Here is a 16,369-nt window from a genome sequence, read left to right as displayed (position 1 = left end):
CCCGGACATCAGAGGAACCCGGACCCCTGAGAGCTCTGTACCCCAAGGCCTCAGACCTCCACCCAAGGAGACCACAAATCAACAGCTGATCATGTGACTCACAACGTAGCAGGATGAAAATATGACGAGTCACTAATAAAAACAACAGTGAGTCGGACGTTCTTGATGTTTATTTGTTTCACTCCAGGAAAAGAAAACACTTGACGCTCATCACTTTTCTGTTGTTATGGTTCATGTAACCATGGTAATAGTGTGTTTCACACAGGCGTCTCCTCCTTCACCTGGACCGTCTTCGTTTCCTCCTTAACTGTCTCCGTCTCCTGCTTAACCTGGACTGTCTCCGTCTCCTCCTCAACCTGGACTGTCTCCTCCTTCACCTGGACCGTCTCCGTTTCCTCCTTAACTGTCTCCTTCTCCTCCTTCACCTGGACCGTCTCCGTTTCCTCCTTAACTGTCTCCGTCTCCTCCTTCCCCTGAACGGTCTCCTCCTCAACCTGGACCGTCTCCACCTCGACCTGGACCGTCTCCGTCTCCACCTCGACCTGGACCGTCTCCGTCTCCTCCTTAACCTGGACCGTCTCCGTCTCCTCCTTAACCTGGATGGTCTCCGTCTCCTCCTTCAGCTGGACTGTCTCCTCCTTCAGAAACAGAAGAATTCTGACTCAAAACATGTTTAACTAATTTAATATTCAATTCTCACCAAAATAAAAGTCAGAGGAGAATGAAGTACTTTTTCAAAATCCTGATTCATCTGTTATTTATTGTTCTGGGATAAATTTGACATAAGAAGATATTTTAAAATGAACACCTACTCAGACATGACCAGATTGAATTTATGTATGTTGAAGGAACATAGTTTCTGGTGACTGTTACTTTGGTGAGGCCAGGCAGTACTTCCTCTCTCTTTAATGTTAATAAACATCAGAAACCTGGAGTTGAGCAGCAGATCTCTGATCAGCCTCTGGCTGCTGCTGCAGCTCCAACACTTCCTGTCGAGCCTGAAAAACATCAACAAAGAGACGGTGTGACATCACTTCCTGTCAACAGGAAACATGTGAGTGATGTTCCAGATGTGTCTGACCTGCTGCAGCTCCCTGTCCAGCTGCTGCTGCTGCTCCGCCTGAAGCCTGACGGCCGTCTGCTGCGCCTGAGACTGCACCTGTTATTAAACCAGTATTATATTGCTTTACTTGGCTTTTGTTTGTAGTTATGTATCTAATGTTATTCATGATAGTTAGGCAACATTTACTAAGTATTTCTCTCCATAAACATCCCATAATTACTCCCAGGTCAACTGACCCACAACAATGTAATTTTTTTTGTTATTAAAAAAGATGAAATGTGTTTTATTGTCTTCAGTTGACCTTTGAAGGATTGTTGATCACACAGTTTTACATGTCACTTGAAAAAGGGTCAAATTTGATTAATTGAGAAAGTCATCAGATTAATCAATAATGTTGAAACATGTCCCGTGTGATTGGCAAAATAGGACCTGCAACATGTCCTATGTGACTTACAACATAGGACCTGTGACTTTCCCCCTCCAGCATGCAGCCTGTGACTTAGGAGCATTAACATATGTGTTCATACCTGAGCGAGTTCCTCGCAGCAGCTCTGGGTGGCGCTGGCCTCCTCCAGCTGTTTCTCCAGCTGAGCCTCCAACAACATCAGCTGCTCCTTCAGCTGAGACCAAACAAACTCCACGTTAACATCTAAACTTTTAACAGACCTGCTGAGTGTTTTCTGTCTCCGTCCTCTTCGACTGAACTTCATGAGTTCATGAATGATATTTAATAAGACTACAAATGTAGATCAGCCAGTTACATAAATCTAATTTCATAAGAGACTTCATCGCCACCATCTGTATAACATACACTAAAAAGCTTAGAGGAACACGTTTCCTCTGTAACACAAAAAGAATGAAACATAAGGAGCCAACAACAACAATTTACTGACATGAAAGATTTGTCAAGAAAGTCTTAATATTTCAATAACAAAGTAAATACGATTCTATTATTATCAACGTTAACAGCGAGTCACCGTTTGTTTCTCCTGTTCAGCTTCAGACAGTTTGTTCTTCCAGTTGGTTTCTTCTTCTTCAGAGCGACGCTGCAGAGCCTGAAGCTCCGCCTCCTGTCACACAAACAATCAACCAACAAAAACTGTAAAAGACAAACTGATAATTTCCTCATCAAAAATGATTTATTGATGAAAACAATTCTGGTAAAATGACCTACAAACTACCAACTGTAAATTGAAACGAATATGCGTTCCAGAAAATGTTGAAAGCTGCTGTATTTGTTCACATCAGTCCAGGTGTTTGTTTTTACCTCAGAGTGAGAGCTCTCTGCTTCACCTTTACTCTCCTGAACCTTCTGAGTGAAAAGTTCCAGCCAGTTGCTCTGCAGAGGAAACACAGCTATTATTAACCCCTGAACTCTGACTGACAGGCTGCTATTTACTCTGAGACACACTGAACCCCGATAAACACATTTGAACCAACAGCCAACGCACCTGCTCCGCCTCCACAGAGACGCCAGGAAACAGAACCTGCAGCGACGTCTGGAAGTCCAAACGGAGGGAAGCGAGCCGGGACTCCACTTCAGTCTGAACACACGTTTGTACTGTTAGTTCATCAGGCTGTTAAAGTCCAGACACACCGAGCATTTTCAACTTCTTTCCTCTGTGATCACTGATTGATTTTCAGATCTTGGCATATTTAATAAACTGACCAGCGCTGCTTTAAGCTCCGCCTCCCGCTGCCCACTCTGGTGCTCTGCAGTCAAAAGCATTTCCATTTTGTCCTGAAGCTCCTGAAGAACACAATAAGGACGAAGAAAACACATCAAATGTTTCATCTTTTTTCTGTCTTCCATCCATTTTCTACCGCTTATCCTGTATTCAGAGTCACGGGGGGGCTGGAGCCGATCCCAGCTGTCATTGGGCGAAGGCAGGGTTCACCTGGACAGGTCGCCAGTCTATCACAGGGCCGACATGTAGAGACAGACAACCATTCATACTCACATTCACACCTACGGGACATTTAGAGTCACCGATGAACCTATCCCCATCCTGCATGTCTTTGGACTGTGGGAGGAAGCCGGAGAACCCGGAGAGAACCCACGCTTACACGGGGAGAACATGCAAACTCCACACAGAAGGAACCCGGGGTTGACCCGGGAATTGAACCCGGGACCCTCTCACAGTGAGGCGAGAGTGCTACCCACTACACCACCGTGCAGCCCCTTTTTTCTGTCTTTTCTGTCTAATCTTCTGATCGTCAGGTTTTCTTTACACTTCCACACGTTGTACAGTATGTTTGATTTGGCTCACATTGCGAGTCTGTTGAAGCTCCTCTTTGAGCTGCTGGAGCTCTTCCTCCATGTGGAGCAGCTGAGAGTCTTCCTCCAGACTGACAAACAAGCAGCAAAACACAAACAAATATGTTACTTGAGGCATGTATGTTGTTTTGTCAACTCTTTGGACGCTATACATACATTGAATTAAAAATGTAAAATGTTTTGGCACTGAAACAGTTGGAACATGGAGCTTTAATAATGAACACATTTTTCTTAAAGTTTTTTTAAAAAGTCATGACCCATGTCATGATCAGTCTGCTGTTTGATCAAGGTGTGTTTTCACCTTTCAAACGGCTGTTCAGACTCCGTCTCACTTCCTGATCCCTTCAGAGGAGAAGAAGGAGAAACGAGGCTGTCAGAAACATCACAGACTTCACAGATTGTTTTTGATGTCACAATACAGAGAGTGTGCTCAAATAATGTCTGATATGTTTATGATATTATTATGATCTTATCTTGTCTGATCTCAAATGTACAATTTATTCAAATAAAATGTATTTATTTATTATTTATTATTATTAAAATCACCACTGGTTTTACAGAGTTCATGTTTGATAATAATATTTCATTTTCGAACAACAGGGTTCTTTACTTCAGCAGCCAAATCACAAATCCTGCATGTCCGAGCGTCTTTGAACACACCATTACAAACAGGCAAACAGACTGCAGGTGGATGAGCTTGTTAGTTCTAGTAAAGATACAGCTGGTGCTCATCCTGCGTTATCCACAAGCGTGATCACATAACATAAGATGAACATGAAGCTGTTTCTACGTGCTTTAATTATGAATAGTTGGTTTTTACATTTAGGATGAAGACTAAATGATAAGTATGACACATGTAACCGTCACTGGAGTTTAAACTACCAGACTGGTCATTTTCAACATCACCCATAACGCCACATTGACAGACTTGTAATAAGTGTTGGTGTCAAACATGAAAATATATTTAAACGTACGTCTTTCTGCGTCTGATCACCAGCTGCTCCGTCCACTTCATCTTCCTTCACTCTGAGGACACAAACACAATCTGAAGAAGCTTCCTCTAACGTGGACCAGATGCTGCTGTGATCCAGGTCTGAGTGAATGTGAAAACCTCTCCTTCTACTGAGGGAGGGTTCTGAATATACATTATACATGTACCTCTGATGTTGTTTTCTTTAGATTTACTCAAGTGTATTATAAGTAGCGTCCTCTAGCTGTTGTTTTTTCTTTTTATCAATTCATTGTGTATTTATTTTCTAACATTATAACACTGTTTGTTTTTTGTTTTATACTGGAAAAAGTCAATACAGAGCCTTAAAAAGAATCAAATAGGTACCTCTGTGACTGTGATGAGGTCAGCAGCTGTAGCTCCGCCCTCAACTGGGTGAGCTCTGCCTCCAGAGTGATGAGCTGCTCGTCTCTGAGCTGCACACTGACGGGAAGTCACACAGGTAGTCAAAGTTAAGTCTAATCCCACATCTGCACTGAGACACCGTCCACACACAAAACCTCAACGTTTTGGCCTCTCCTACACGCAAACAAAGCTTCAGTCAATAAACAGAGATTTTTGCGCCTTCGATAGTGGTACCGGTTCTTGTATATCCATCCACACGAGGAACATTTTGGTTGATAACACCGGTACAGGAAAGATGATCAACAAATAGGTATAGATAAAGAAATAATTAGCTACTATTGTTTTACTGTTATTTGTTAAAATGGCAGTCCATTTTCATCTATTTATTTGTCTTTTAAGTTCCTATCTATCAAAGAGTGAGTTAAAACAATGGTGGTTGATCATGTGACCCACTAATTAAAGTGCTTGTTGCTGATTTGTCCAGAAATAGGATCTCCGTGTCTGTGGCCACATTCCCACTAAACTCTAAATGAGTTTTATTTTTTTCCGTCAGTCAGCAGCGGTTGGTCTGCAGGTGGAGCTACTCACAGAAGTATGCTGCGTTTACTTGGAATGGGAAATCTGTAACTTCCCACTGCTGAGTCAGGCTCCCTCTAGTCTAAAGTGTTTGACCAGGTACATTTCATTACTGCTGACTCACAATGGAGGATCAACAGCCAGAGAAAGAAGACCATTCAACTTCCAGTCCAAGAAAAAGAAACAACAAACTAATGGAAGTGAAGAAGGAAAGTCATCAAGAAGCAAAGTGACGCCAACGAGGGAAAACCAGGACCTCCTTTCAGTGTGGAGCATTTGAAGGCATCACGCAGATGAGAGACAGTCGACACTGTTGGTGAGGGACAGGGGCGTTGCTAGACATAAAGCTCTACTGGGGCACAGGCCCCCTATTTCATAAATCACAAAAAACATCCTTGAATTCCCGCTGCGTGTATGAAATGTACAATGTGCTATATAAACTTCCCTTGCTTAGCCCACTATTACTGCCACAGCCATACTGCTGCTGCTAAAACTGAAAGGTAAAAATGTAGAGATATTAATCTCTAATTCATATTTATTTCAACATACATTATGAACATGCTCAACATGTTTTTGTTGATTTTGGAGTATCGTTCCCACATTTGTGAATGAAGAACATCAGACGTTTGGGGTTGGGGAAAATCACAGTGACTGTAAATCTTAATGCTGAGCCATCACTTGGTTTATAAAGTACTATAAATGAAATTGTATTAAAATGAAAAGATAATGGGGTAAACCGTCAGCTATCTAACTCCTATGAAACAACACAGAGTGATCTGTGATTCAGAGCAGCAGCAATGAGGACTGGTGGTGATTATTGAGTGGTAATATAAATGTGTACACGTCGTTGTTTGAGTTACTTACTGGAACGACCGCAACACTGTCAGAAACTATGCGCACTGTGCCGCTTCACGCCGGCTACTGCGGGCATCGGGGCGAGCGGGGCGAGCGGGGCAGGTCACGTGGGAGAGAGAAGTGGATCATACCATGACGTGATGGGGGGGTCTGTTGTATTTTTAAAGTAAACCATATCCTGTCTATGGTTTTTTGACCATGTTTAAGCTTGTCAAACACGGACTTGCGTTTAAAAAACAACATAACTGATATATTTTTTTGCATTTATCTATGCGTGCGCGCCGCGGTGCCCCAGCTACGACATGCACACTGCCGTGCACGGACGTAATGTGTGCGCCGGACCCGGACCACAAGGTGCGCGCCTCAGCTTGTATTTTGGGTTAAACTGCGTTGGTTTGAGATTGTGGATGAAAAAGAAAATCCACTATTTAACCGTTATTATCAATATAAATGAATCCACTGCCAAATATAGTAGCTCGTTAAAACTCGAACGGGAGTTTTTACTGGGGCACGGCAGATCAATACTGGGGCAGGTCTAGCGACGCCGATGGTGAGGGAGATGAGTCCCAGAGGCTCACCTGCAGTTCCATCTACCGCCAAAGAGGCCGCTAGAAGCAACGCATCTCTAATCTTACTGACTGCTTTGGAGTTGTTTTTGCATTCAAGGGTGGGTGGAGACTTTTTGTCAAATGAAAGTTGTGTGGACTTTTTTTTTTAAACTGAGGGGGAAATGATCTGTTATCTGTTCAATAAGGTTACCAGTTCTTCAGCTGCTCCACTTCAGACGTCCCAACAACCTGCCGACACAAACACATTGCTGCCGTCAAGACCGGATGACAGTTACATTTACACCATCTTAGTGTATCCCATTAGCATGCTAACTCTAGCTAATTCTCAGGAAGTCCAGCTACGGCTAATTGAATGTCTTTAAGTTCTGAAGGTGTTTGTTCATAAACCAAAGTTATGGAAACATGAACATGTTGACCTGATGAAAAGTCAGAGAATCACCAAAGTAGAAGAAGAACCAAATAAATGTAATCACATTCCTTTCAATCAACAAGCCAGAAAGGTGGAGGAAGCTACTGAACAGAGAAAAGTATGTTGCTTTATTTCTTATCATCAGTATGTATCAATCAGATGAATTGTTGAAAATAACAGGTAATACCTGGACTGCAGCCTGGTTCTCCAGCTGGAACTTGAGCTCCTTCAGTTCAGTCTCTTTGGACACTAGCGCCACCTGCAGCTCTGAGGTACGAACAGTAGGGAAAACAGCAGCATCGTGTTATTTTCTATTGAGTGACGAGGTTTCAGGAACATTTGTGATGTGATGAAACAGAGACGATGTTCTAATGGAATGCTTTAGTTGAGATGATAACTGGACTTAATTCCTTGGTTGGATGTCAGATCCACTTTCTGCCTAAATACTCAGCCCTGTGATAGACTGGTTACCTGTCTGTCTCTACATGTCAGCCCTGTGATAGACTGGTTACCTGTCTGTCTCTACATGTCGGCCCTGTGATAGACTGGTTACCTGTCTGTCTCTACATGTCGGCCCTGTGATAGACTGGTTACCTGTCTGTCTCTACATGTCGGCCCTGTGATAGACTGGTTACCTGTCTGTCTCTACATGTCGGCCCTGTGATAGACTGGTTACCTGTCTGTCTCTACATGTCGGCCCTGTGATAGACTGGTTACCTGTCTGTCTCTACATGTCGGCCCTGTGATAGACTGGTTACCTGTCTGTCTCTACATGTCGGCCCTGTGATAGACTGGTTACCTGTCTGTCTCTACATGTCGGCCCTGTGATAGACTGGTTACCTGTCTGTCTCTACATGTCGGCCCTGTGATAGACTGGTTACCTGTCTGTCTCTACATGTCGGCCCTGTGATAGACTGGTTACCTGTCTGTCTCTACATGTCGGCCCTGTGATAGACTGGTTACCTGTCTGTCTCTACATGTCGGCCCTGTGATAGACTGGTTACCTGTCTGTCTCTACATGTCGGCCCTGTGATAGACTGGTTACCTGTCTGTCTCTACATGTCGGCCCTGTGATAGACTGGTTACCTGTCTGTCTCTACATGTCGGCCCTGTGATAGACTGGTTACCTGTCTGTCTCTACATGTCGGCCCTGTGATAGACTGGTTACCTGTCTGTCTCTACATGTCGGCCCTGTGATAGACTGGTTACCTGTCTGTCTCTATATGTCGGCCCTGTGATAGACTGGTTACCTGTCTGTCTCTACATGTCGGCCCTGTGATAGACTGGTTACCTGTCTGTCTCTACATGTCGGCCCTGTGATAGACTGGTTACCTGTCTGTCTCTACATGTCGGCCCTGTGATAGACTGGTTACCTGTCTGTCTCTACATGTCAGCCCTGTGATAGACCGGTTAACTGTCTGTCTCTACATGTCAGCCCTGTGATAGACCGGTTACCTGTCTGTCTCTACATGTCAGCCCTGTGATAGACCGGTTACCTGTCTGTCTCTACATGTCAGCCCTGTGATAGACCGGTTACATGTCTGTCTCTACATGTCGGCCCTGTGATAGACTGGTTACCCGTCTGTCTCTACATGTCGGCCCTGTGATAGACTGGTTACCCGTCTGTCTCTACATGTCGGCCCTGTGATAGACTGGTTACCTGTCTGTCTCTACATGTCAGCCCTGTGATAGACTGGTTACCTGTCTGTCTCTACATGTCAACCAGTTTATTATTACAATCACAACACAGGCCTTTTCTCTGTTGAAGCATTAAGTTGTTCTATTTTACTCATTTAGCTGCTGGCTAGTTAGCTAGGCAGCGTGCTAGTTCAATGCTACAGTTACAGATAGGGTGACCTGACCAGGCGTCCGGCTTTAGGCCGGACAGTCCGGATTTTCAACGCCCTGTCCGGGATTTGTCCTCCTTTTTGAGGCAGAGCGGAGTTTTTTCATCTTTGCTGGGCTGCAGCACAATAGCCAATCATGGACTGTAAAAAATGCATCCAACGCAGTAACATATCAAATGATTGGATAAAAATCTGCTTATCATTGGTTAAAAAAGTAAACAAGGGTCCATGTGCTGCTCCATCATATGGCATTGACAGAAAGTTAGCATCATGCCAAAACGCAAGACCTCGTTTAATTCTGAAGGGACAAAAGAGCATGAATTTATAACGAAAAGTAGTCGAGACTCATTCCATGGCTTCTGTACACACTTTGTCGATGCGATGTCGACGTAAGCAGTCAGGGGAAAGCTGCAATTGAATGGCATGCGGGTACGGATAAACATAAAAGTAATAAACGTGCGGCAACCTCTTCAATGAGGACAAGTTTCGTCGCCCCTGGATGACAAAATAACCGCTGCGGAGCTGTGCAAGGTGTATTCAGGCTTTTTTTTAAAGCATTTTTTTATTATGTATGTTACCTGTTAATTGTTTTTTACATTTAAGTCCACACATGTTATGCTTTGTGGCACTCTGCACTTTAAAAGATTCATCTCAGTGGTCACTTTTTGAACACCATAATGTATTGAATAAATACAAATACTGTGAACACTTTTTGACTTTTCATTAATATTTTTTCCTATTCAGCTACACAAACATGATCTTTAAACCACTGAAAATTGTACTATAAATGAGAGTATACCAGAGTCCTATATACACCGTAGTAATTTATTGATATGCCGCATAATGTCCTCCTTTTTGGTGTTACGGAAATGGTCACCCTAGTTACAGAACATCAAAAGTACTACATGAACCGCTGTTATGGGTCTACATTACTTTAATATGGAGCTCGACTTCACCGTTTTAAACTTACCGTCCCCGATGCCCCTTTACATTAGCTTATGCTTATTGCTGGTGCTAATCGCTAGCATGCTAGCTATTGTTAGGATTATGGTTAGGTATGTGCTGTTTAGGTCTGTTAGAGTGACAAAATACAGTTTAAACTCTTATACTCAACATTTGTAAATTTGGGTTTACGTGCAAGGCTGGGATATGTGTATGCTAGCAATTAGCATTATCAATTAGCGTAAGTTAATTGGTAACCTGGCTCCACATCAGCTTATATCAACATGAAATTGAAATAGCCGGGTTTTAACCAAGGGCAGTCAATGTATGTAGATAACACAACATGTAGAATCCAAATACTTTGCACTGAAATGTCAAGAAATAGACCTGAATCAATCAGTAATAAATACCAAACAGTAATAAATACCCAGATACATTGGTTTTCTGCTGAACAAAGTGGTTTGGGGGGTTAAGTTACTTTTTACATTTACATTACAGAAGTAGTTAGCAATAGTTAGTATTGCTGAAACCAAGGGGCTGCATTGGCTACATGCTAACAGAAACACTCACCGCCAACGGCAGCAGCTTCCTGCTTTGATGCATTCAGCTCCAAATGCACTTCCTCCAGTCGCTGCTGCAGAGCGCGCTCAGTGTCTTTATGGACCACCTGCACAAACAGAAAACAGGTCACTTCCTTTTAACAGCAGCTGCACCGTCTAATTGGTTGTTAAAATACAGGTGTTTGGGATAAAGAGGTAAGCTGGTGGTGTTGTGTGTTTCTGACCTGGGCTTGGGCCAGCCCTTGTTCGGCGGCGGCCATCTTGGCCTCCAGGCACTTCCTGCGCTCCTCATCAGTCCGCAGAGTGTCGGTACGCTCAGTCAACTCCCGACTTAGATGGACACAGTCCTGCCTGAGACGGGCCAGCTCTGCATTCTGCCTGAAGGGGGGCTAGTGTTAAAGATGCGGTTCATGGGTACTTTACCAAATGACTATGCTAACTGACTTGTGTGAGTTACCTGCTCTCAGCCTGGCTGGTTGCCTGGTTCAGGGCATCGCGGAGGATGGAGTTCTCCTGCTGCAGTCGGGCCAGCTGAGCATTGGGACCCTTCTCCACTTGATCCTGGAGATTCCCGATCTGTTGCAGTTTAACAACCTGTTAGCTCAACATGCTACAAAGAGTGCTTGTCTGTGCAACAACTTGTTAGCCAGAACTCGAGACTTGAATTCACTATTAAAACGGCTTTGAAAGGAAAATGCATCCAGAGACCTGACTTGCAATGTGCTCTTGAAGACCGGAGTCTTATTATGTAAGACTTGATTTGGACTTCCCCTCAAGGACTTGAGACTTGACTTGAGACTTTTTTACAAGACCAGTGATTTGACTTAGATTTCCCCTCCGGGACTTGAAACTTGAATTGAGATTGAAAGTTGCTTCAGCTATTTGAGACCCGACTTAAACCTGCCCTAAAGGACTTAAGGCTTGAACTGAATGTCCCGTCAATGACTTAAGACATGTCCACAAGACATGTAATTGCTTTTTCTGTGACTTGACTGAGACCTACCTCAAAGGACTTAAAACTTGCTTTGACAAGATTTCAGTCTTGAATTTGAGCGGCTCTCTAGAACTTGACTTCAGACTTCAGATTTCTTTTACAAAACATTCCCTCCAGGTTTGGACTTAGATTGTCCCACAATGCTATGAGATTTGACTTAGATTTTCTCTTGCTCAAGGACTTAAGACTTGAAATGAAGACTTGCTTTTACAAGAATTGAGAATTGTCTTCCCTGTTGGACTTAACTTTCCCTTGAGGATTTGTGATTTGACTTCCACCTTCCCTCAAAAACTTGAGACTTCTGCCACTGAAGAATTCAAAGTACCTAAAATCATACCTTCTGCTTGAGCTGCTGGGTTTGTTTCAGGTGTTCCTGGTTAGCAGTCTCCATTGTTGCCCGCATGGTGTCAACCTTCTGAATCTGAGCACTCAGATCCGCCTTCAGACGGGCATCCAAAGACGCCATCTTGGATTTCTCTGCACTAAGTTCCTTAAGAAGGAAACACAGCAAGCCCAGAGATGACTTTCTCTGGAAAAACAGGTCTGAAGCCAACACGTTAATAGTTAACAGTGAAATCAGTTGACGTCATTGATTCTAGAAATCTCTGATTCAGACCCGTCGGTCGAGCATATCATGTTCTACTGACTCTCAGTGCACTTTTAGAGGAGCAAGATCTTTTAGGTGTCTTGGTACCATTCCTTGTTCCTTGTTGAGTAGCAATGTTGGCATCTTGACAAACCAACTGAGATCACATGACTGACAATCTCAACAATTACAGGCTCACCTTGCTGAGCTCTCGGAGGCGGCTCTTGCCAGTGGCGGCACCCTCCTGCTCGGTGGTCAGCAGCTTCTCTTTCTCCTCCAGCTGTTTCTTCAGATTGGACATTGGGTCTCCTTTCTGACAGGCCTAAACATTTAACAACGTTTTAACTGTTTGATGAGAAATGTTTAAAAGTTTATGTGATAGAAATTAAATTGGAGCAGAAGGGACATTCCTATTCATTCCCATTGCGTTTGTCACCATGACAACTAACAAAAAACACAATTTTCTAAGTTTGTTTTTGAATTGTATCCACCAGCTGCCAGGAGTCGTGGCGGACACCAGCCTTCTGGTTCAGGACCTCCATGAGTTTGTGCATCTCGTCGTCGCTGAGCGTCATGTTGGAGGCGGCAGACAGCAGCTTCCCGTACGTCAGCAGCTGGGATGAGTCGGCAGAGTCTGTTACTTAAACCAGGATGAAACAAAAATGTTCTATTTAAATCAGACATCATTCAATGGAAGTGGAATCCTTAATTTTACAAAACAAATTTGTAGGGTAGAGTATTTCTGAGCTTTGCTCAATGATGGTTGGTAAACACTGAACTGAAACCTTTGTAGCAATGATCCCTGTTCACTCACCTGGCTCAGGTTTGTTCTTGGACTTCTTCTTCTTGTTCGATGCCTCTTTGGGTTCTTCAGCTTTGGCAGCAAATGGTTCTTTGGTAACTTCAGTGACAACGTTCACCGGAGAAAAGTCTACTAAAGGTGCCATGGACATGACCAGAACTTCCTTAGCAACGGTCTCCACCACAGCAGCCGGCTCCACCTTGGCTGACTTCTTCTTCTTCTTCTCCTTTGGCGAGGGTACTGGGGGAGACTCCATAGTGGTGGCAGTGACCACGGGGGGTTCTGGTTCAGGTTCAGGTGTTGCTTTGGGTTCAGGGGCAGCAGCAGGCTCAGCTGCAGGTTCTGGGACAGATTCTGGCTTAGTACAAGCTACCACCTCAGGCTCCTCGCCACCATCACTGCCTGGGTCTGAGAGCTTCTCATCAGCCTGGTCCTCCTTCTTTTTTCCTTTGTTCTTCTTCTCCAGGTTCTTGTCCTTCTTCTTCTTTTCTGCTCTTTGGGGCTGTGATTGGACGAGCTTGCGGCGCTGTTTGGCCAGCGCCTCCTCATACGACGTCTCCTTCATGGAGAGCGAGGAGACGAGGGCGATGCCCACCGCCGAGATGAACATGAATCCTCCAAAGACCATGAAGCCGAGTGTCTGTGGGTCGGAGACATCCATACTGATGAAAGTGTTGCACAGGAAGTCTGGAAGGTAAAGATGGCGGACATTTAGTAACCTGAAGACAAGCTTGTGAACACTAGAGGTGGAGCTTTAGGAGAACAATCCACCCAATACTTTCACAACCAAGTACCTCAACAACTACATTACCAAAAATATCCTCATCTGTTCTCCAGAGGCTGAACCTTTTTAACAAGGTTTCCTGTAATGCCATCATCAGGACAAACTTTCCTCTCTTTTATCTATTTATTTATTTACTTTTGCTCTTATAGCATTTTCCTTTTATAAGTATTGATTTGTTTTTATTGTTTCATCTGTAATACAGTTTTATCTGTGTTTTAATTTGACTGTAGTTTTGTTTTGCTTTGTCTGTTAAAGCACTTCGGAAATTCTGTTTTCAAAGGTGCTAGATAAGTAAAAAAAATAAGTAATTTATTATTTAATGTATTATAATTTTACCATTGTTACCCTGTAAAAGGTGTCAGTGATCAAACTAATTCTTGTGAAAGATATATAACATATCAATGGCTCTGAAAAAGCACGTTTTTTTACCTGGAAACAAGAAGAAAATAGCATAGTTGAACATATTGATTTTTCTTGGTGGTTGTTTTCCTGCTGAGGTCAAAGTTCAGGTTTGTGTTCTGCAGAACGTCACTGATTCAATCTAAACCCTCTTTCAGCACACTGTATTTAAATTCAACACATTTCAATGATATATTTAATTCACAACAATGTCTTGATAACAGAACCGTCTACAGTAAACGGTAAACTGAACGGTGTTCATATACTTATTTATTACATGAGTTGAGCTACAACAACTGATCTGACATTATTGTCCTGATTTTTTATTTCTTTTTTCCGTTAAATGTGTTAAATACTGAAAATGATCACTAAAAGCTCCATGATGTCGTACATCTAAACTCAAAGATATACAAGAAATAAACATTAACTATTTTAATCATCAATCATTATTTCAGATATTAAGATAAAACTTCATCTTTGGACTGTAAAAACAGGAACTGTGTTTTTTCATTGTTTGTGGTCTTTTTGTAAATATCAATGAATCAATAGAATAATCAATAGAATCGTGAAAAAGAGATGCAGACATGAATATATATGTTAGGTTCATAAAACCACCTCATAAAACATTTTAAATAGTAATTGTATTAGGAGAGTAAGTACGTATAGTACATCTAAATAAGTACTTTAGTATTTCCAATACTCTGTATTCATTTATTTCATAAAGTGAAATTCAGTGTCAGATTTTTTTTTATCTAAATTGAGGAGTTTATAAAAAATGGTTCGTTGTTTTATAAAACTGCTCGTAAACTGCAAGTATTTAAAAGATGATTCTGCTCATTCATAAAGTTTACTGTACATTTTGTTCCCACTTGTATCATGTCGCTGAAGTTCTACTGCGGTAAATGTGAATATGTACTTCAGAACCACAGAATGACAGAAGACATAAGATGTTTCACAGACAGGGCGACGTGTCCGAGTCCACAATTAACCCTTTGTACTGTGAAGACACGCACGCGCACACACGTACACGCACGCAAACGCGCGCGCACACTCACACACACACACACACACACACACACACACACACACACACACACAGTTATGTAACTCCGTTCAGTTGTGTGAACACCTCAGATACAGAAGAACCCATTAAACCCCGTTTAGATGAGAAAGCCGCCGTGTAGCCGTGCATAGTGCAGCAGTGCTTAAGGTTCTTAGACTAGATGATGTGAGACTAGATGATGTGAGACTAGATGGTGTGAGACCAGATGATGTGACACCAGATGATGTGAGGAGCTCACACTCCAACATTAATCTTTTTATCTGACGTCCATCATACAGCAGACACACACATTCTTTACGAGATGTTTCCCTAAAGGACATGTTGCTTTCTTCCAAACGTTTCTCTCAACAGCGTCATCTGAAAACATCAAGTCTTTTTTCTGGCTTTTGAAAACAAAATGCAGCGTTTTTACTAGACTTTCTAACCTTCGCTCTCACTCTGTAGTTTTAGTTGAATTATCAGTTTTAAGGGCTTGTAAAGTTTTTCTCACCTCAGCGGAGTCTGTCAGGCTGCAGAGTCGTGGCACTTTCTCTGGACCGGACAAGAAGCCCCGCCCCCCACCGGCAGCGTGGCTCCTCATTGGTCAGTCAGCGGGAACGTCACGTTTAAGCCAGGGAGCCTCATGGGAGATGTAGTTCTCTTAAATACTTTCATCTACGTTGCATTTTCAAAAAAGTTACTGCTGACTGCGTTATGTAAGCATCAAATACTTGATTTGTATAAAAAAAACACGTTTGTGTCATAGAAGGAAAAAATAATAAAACAATGTTCTGTAAACTGAAATACAATCAGCAGGTCGCTTGTAAATATCACATAAATAACCAAAATATATTTTTGGCACATTTATTCACATTTGAAAGGAATAAAGTGGAAAGTAAAACAAGTATTGTTTTCCTAATAAGGTCAAAGGAGTTCATTCAAAATAAATGTACATACAATCTGTCTAGTGGACGCTGTCATCTACTGATGTGAAACATTTTTTCCTTGATTTCTCCATCAGATTTAAATAAATTACTTCCACAACATAGGGTTCCTTTTAATTTTTATACATTTCTTTCCTTCTTTTTTAAGTTATTCTCGTTCTCTACCAATAAAACAACACCAAAACCTCTTTAAACAATCAAAAATACATTTGAAGAAACCACTGACAACAATCAGGTACGAAAACATCAGCTACTCAGTCGATGGTGAGAAAATCCCTCTCCTGGTGCGGTGGCCTAGCCGAAGGCTCTACGTGGCTGACCAACATCTGGCTGCCTCTGTAACATCCCAGCTCGCACACAGTCTG

At 42.6% G+C, this 16,369-nt stretch overlaps 1 protein-coding gene across 24 annotated transcripts; it reads right to left on the bottom strand.

Annotated features, from left to right (window-relative positions):
• Nucleotides 1-152: 152 nt before the first annotated feature.
• On the bottom strand, nucleotides 153-15,669 carry rrbp1b (ribosome binding protein 1b). Of its 24 annotated transcripts, none has more exons than XM_084006508.1 (24): nucleotides 15,572-15,669; nucleotides 12,848-13,522; nucleotides 12,525-12,673; nucleotides 12,233-12,355; nucleotides 11,785-11,937; nucleotides 10,911-11,029; nucleotides 10,678-10,831; nucleotides 10,464-10,560; nucleotides 7,292-7,371; nucleotides 6,886-6,923; nucleotides 4,678-4,773; nucleotides 4,316-4,367; nucleotides 3,643-3,683; nucleotides 3,334-3,412; nucleotides 2,733-2,813; nucleotides 2,515-2,607; nucleotides 2,331-2,402; nucleotides 2,041-2,133; nucleotides 1,591-1,683; nucleotides 1,082-1,159; nucleotides 930-998; nucleotides 543-638; nucleotides 426-494; nucleotides 153-377 (listed from the first exon to the last, which is right to left on the bottom strand). In XM_084006508.1, the coding sequence occupies exons 2-24, from the start codon at nucleotides 13,494-13,496 to the stop codon at nucleotides 258-260; spliced, it is 2,694 nt and encodes an 897-aa protein (XP_083862634.1). In that variant the 5' UTR covers nucleotides 13,497-13,522; nucleotides 15,572-15,669; the 3' UTR covers nucleotides 153-257. The 24 variants fall into 24 exon arrangements, 23 of the variants coding, with proteins under 23 accessions (XP_083862634.1, XP_083862614.1, XP_083862615.1 ...); XM_084006488.1 differs by having other exon boundaries at nucleotides 153-356; XM_084006489.1 differs by having other exon boundaries at nucleotides 570-638.
• Nucleotides 15,670-16,369: the final 700 nt, after the last annotated feature.

Source organism: Eutrigla gurnardus (assembly GCF_963514095.1).
Source record: "Eutrigla gurnardus genome assembly, chromosome: 3".
In the NCBI taxonomy this organism is placed as follows: Eukaryota; Metazoa; Chordata; class Actinopteri; order Perciformes; family Triglidae; genus Eutrigla; species Eutrigla gurnardus.
The sequence above is the reverse complement of the archived record's forward strand: the minus strand, read 5'-3'. Positions and strand labels throughout refer to the sequence as shown.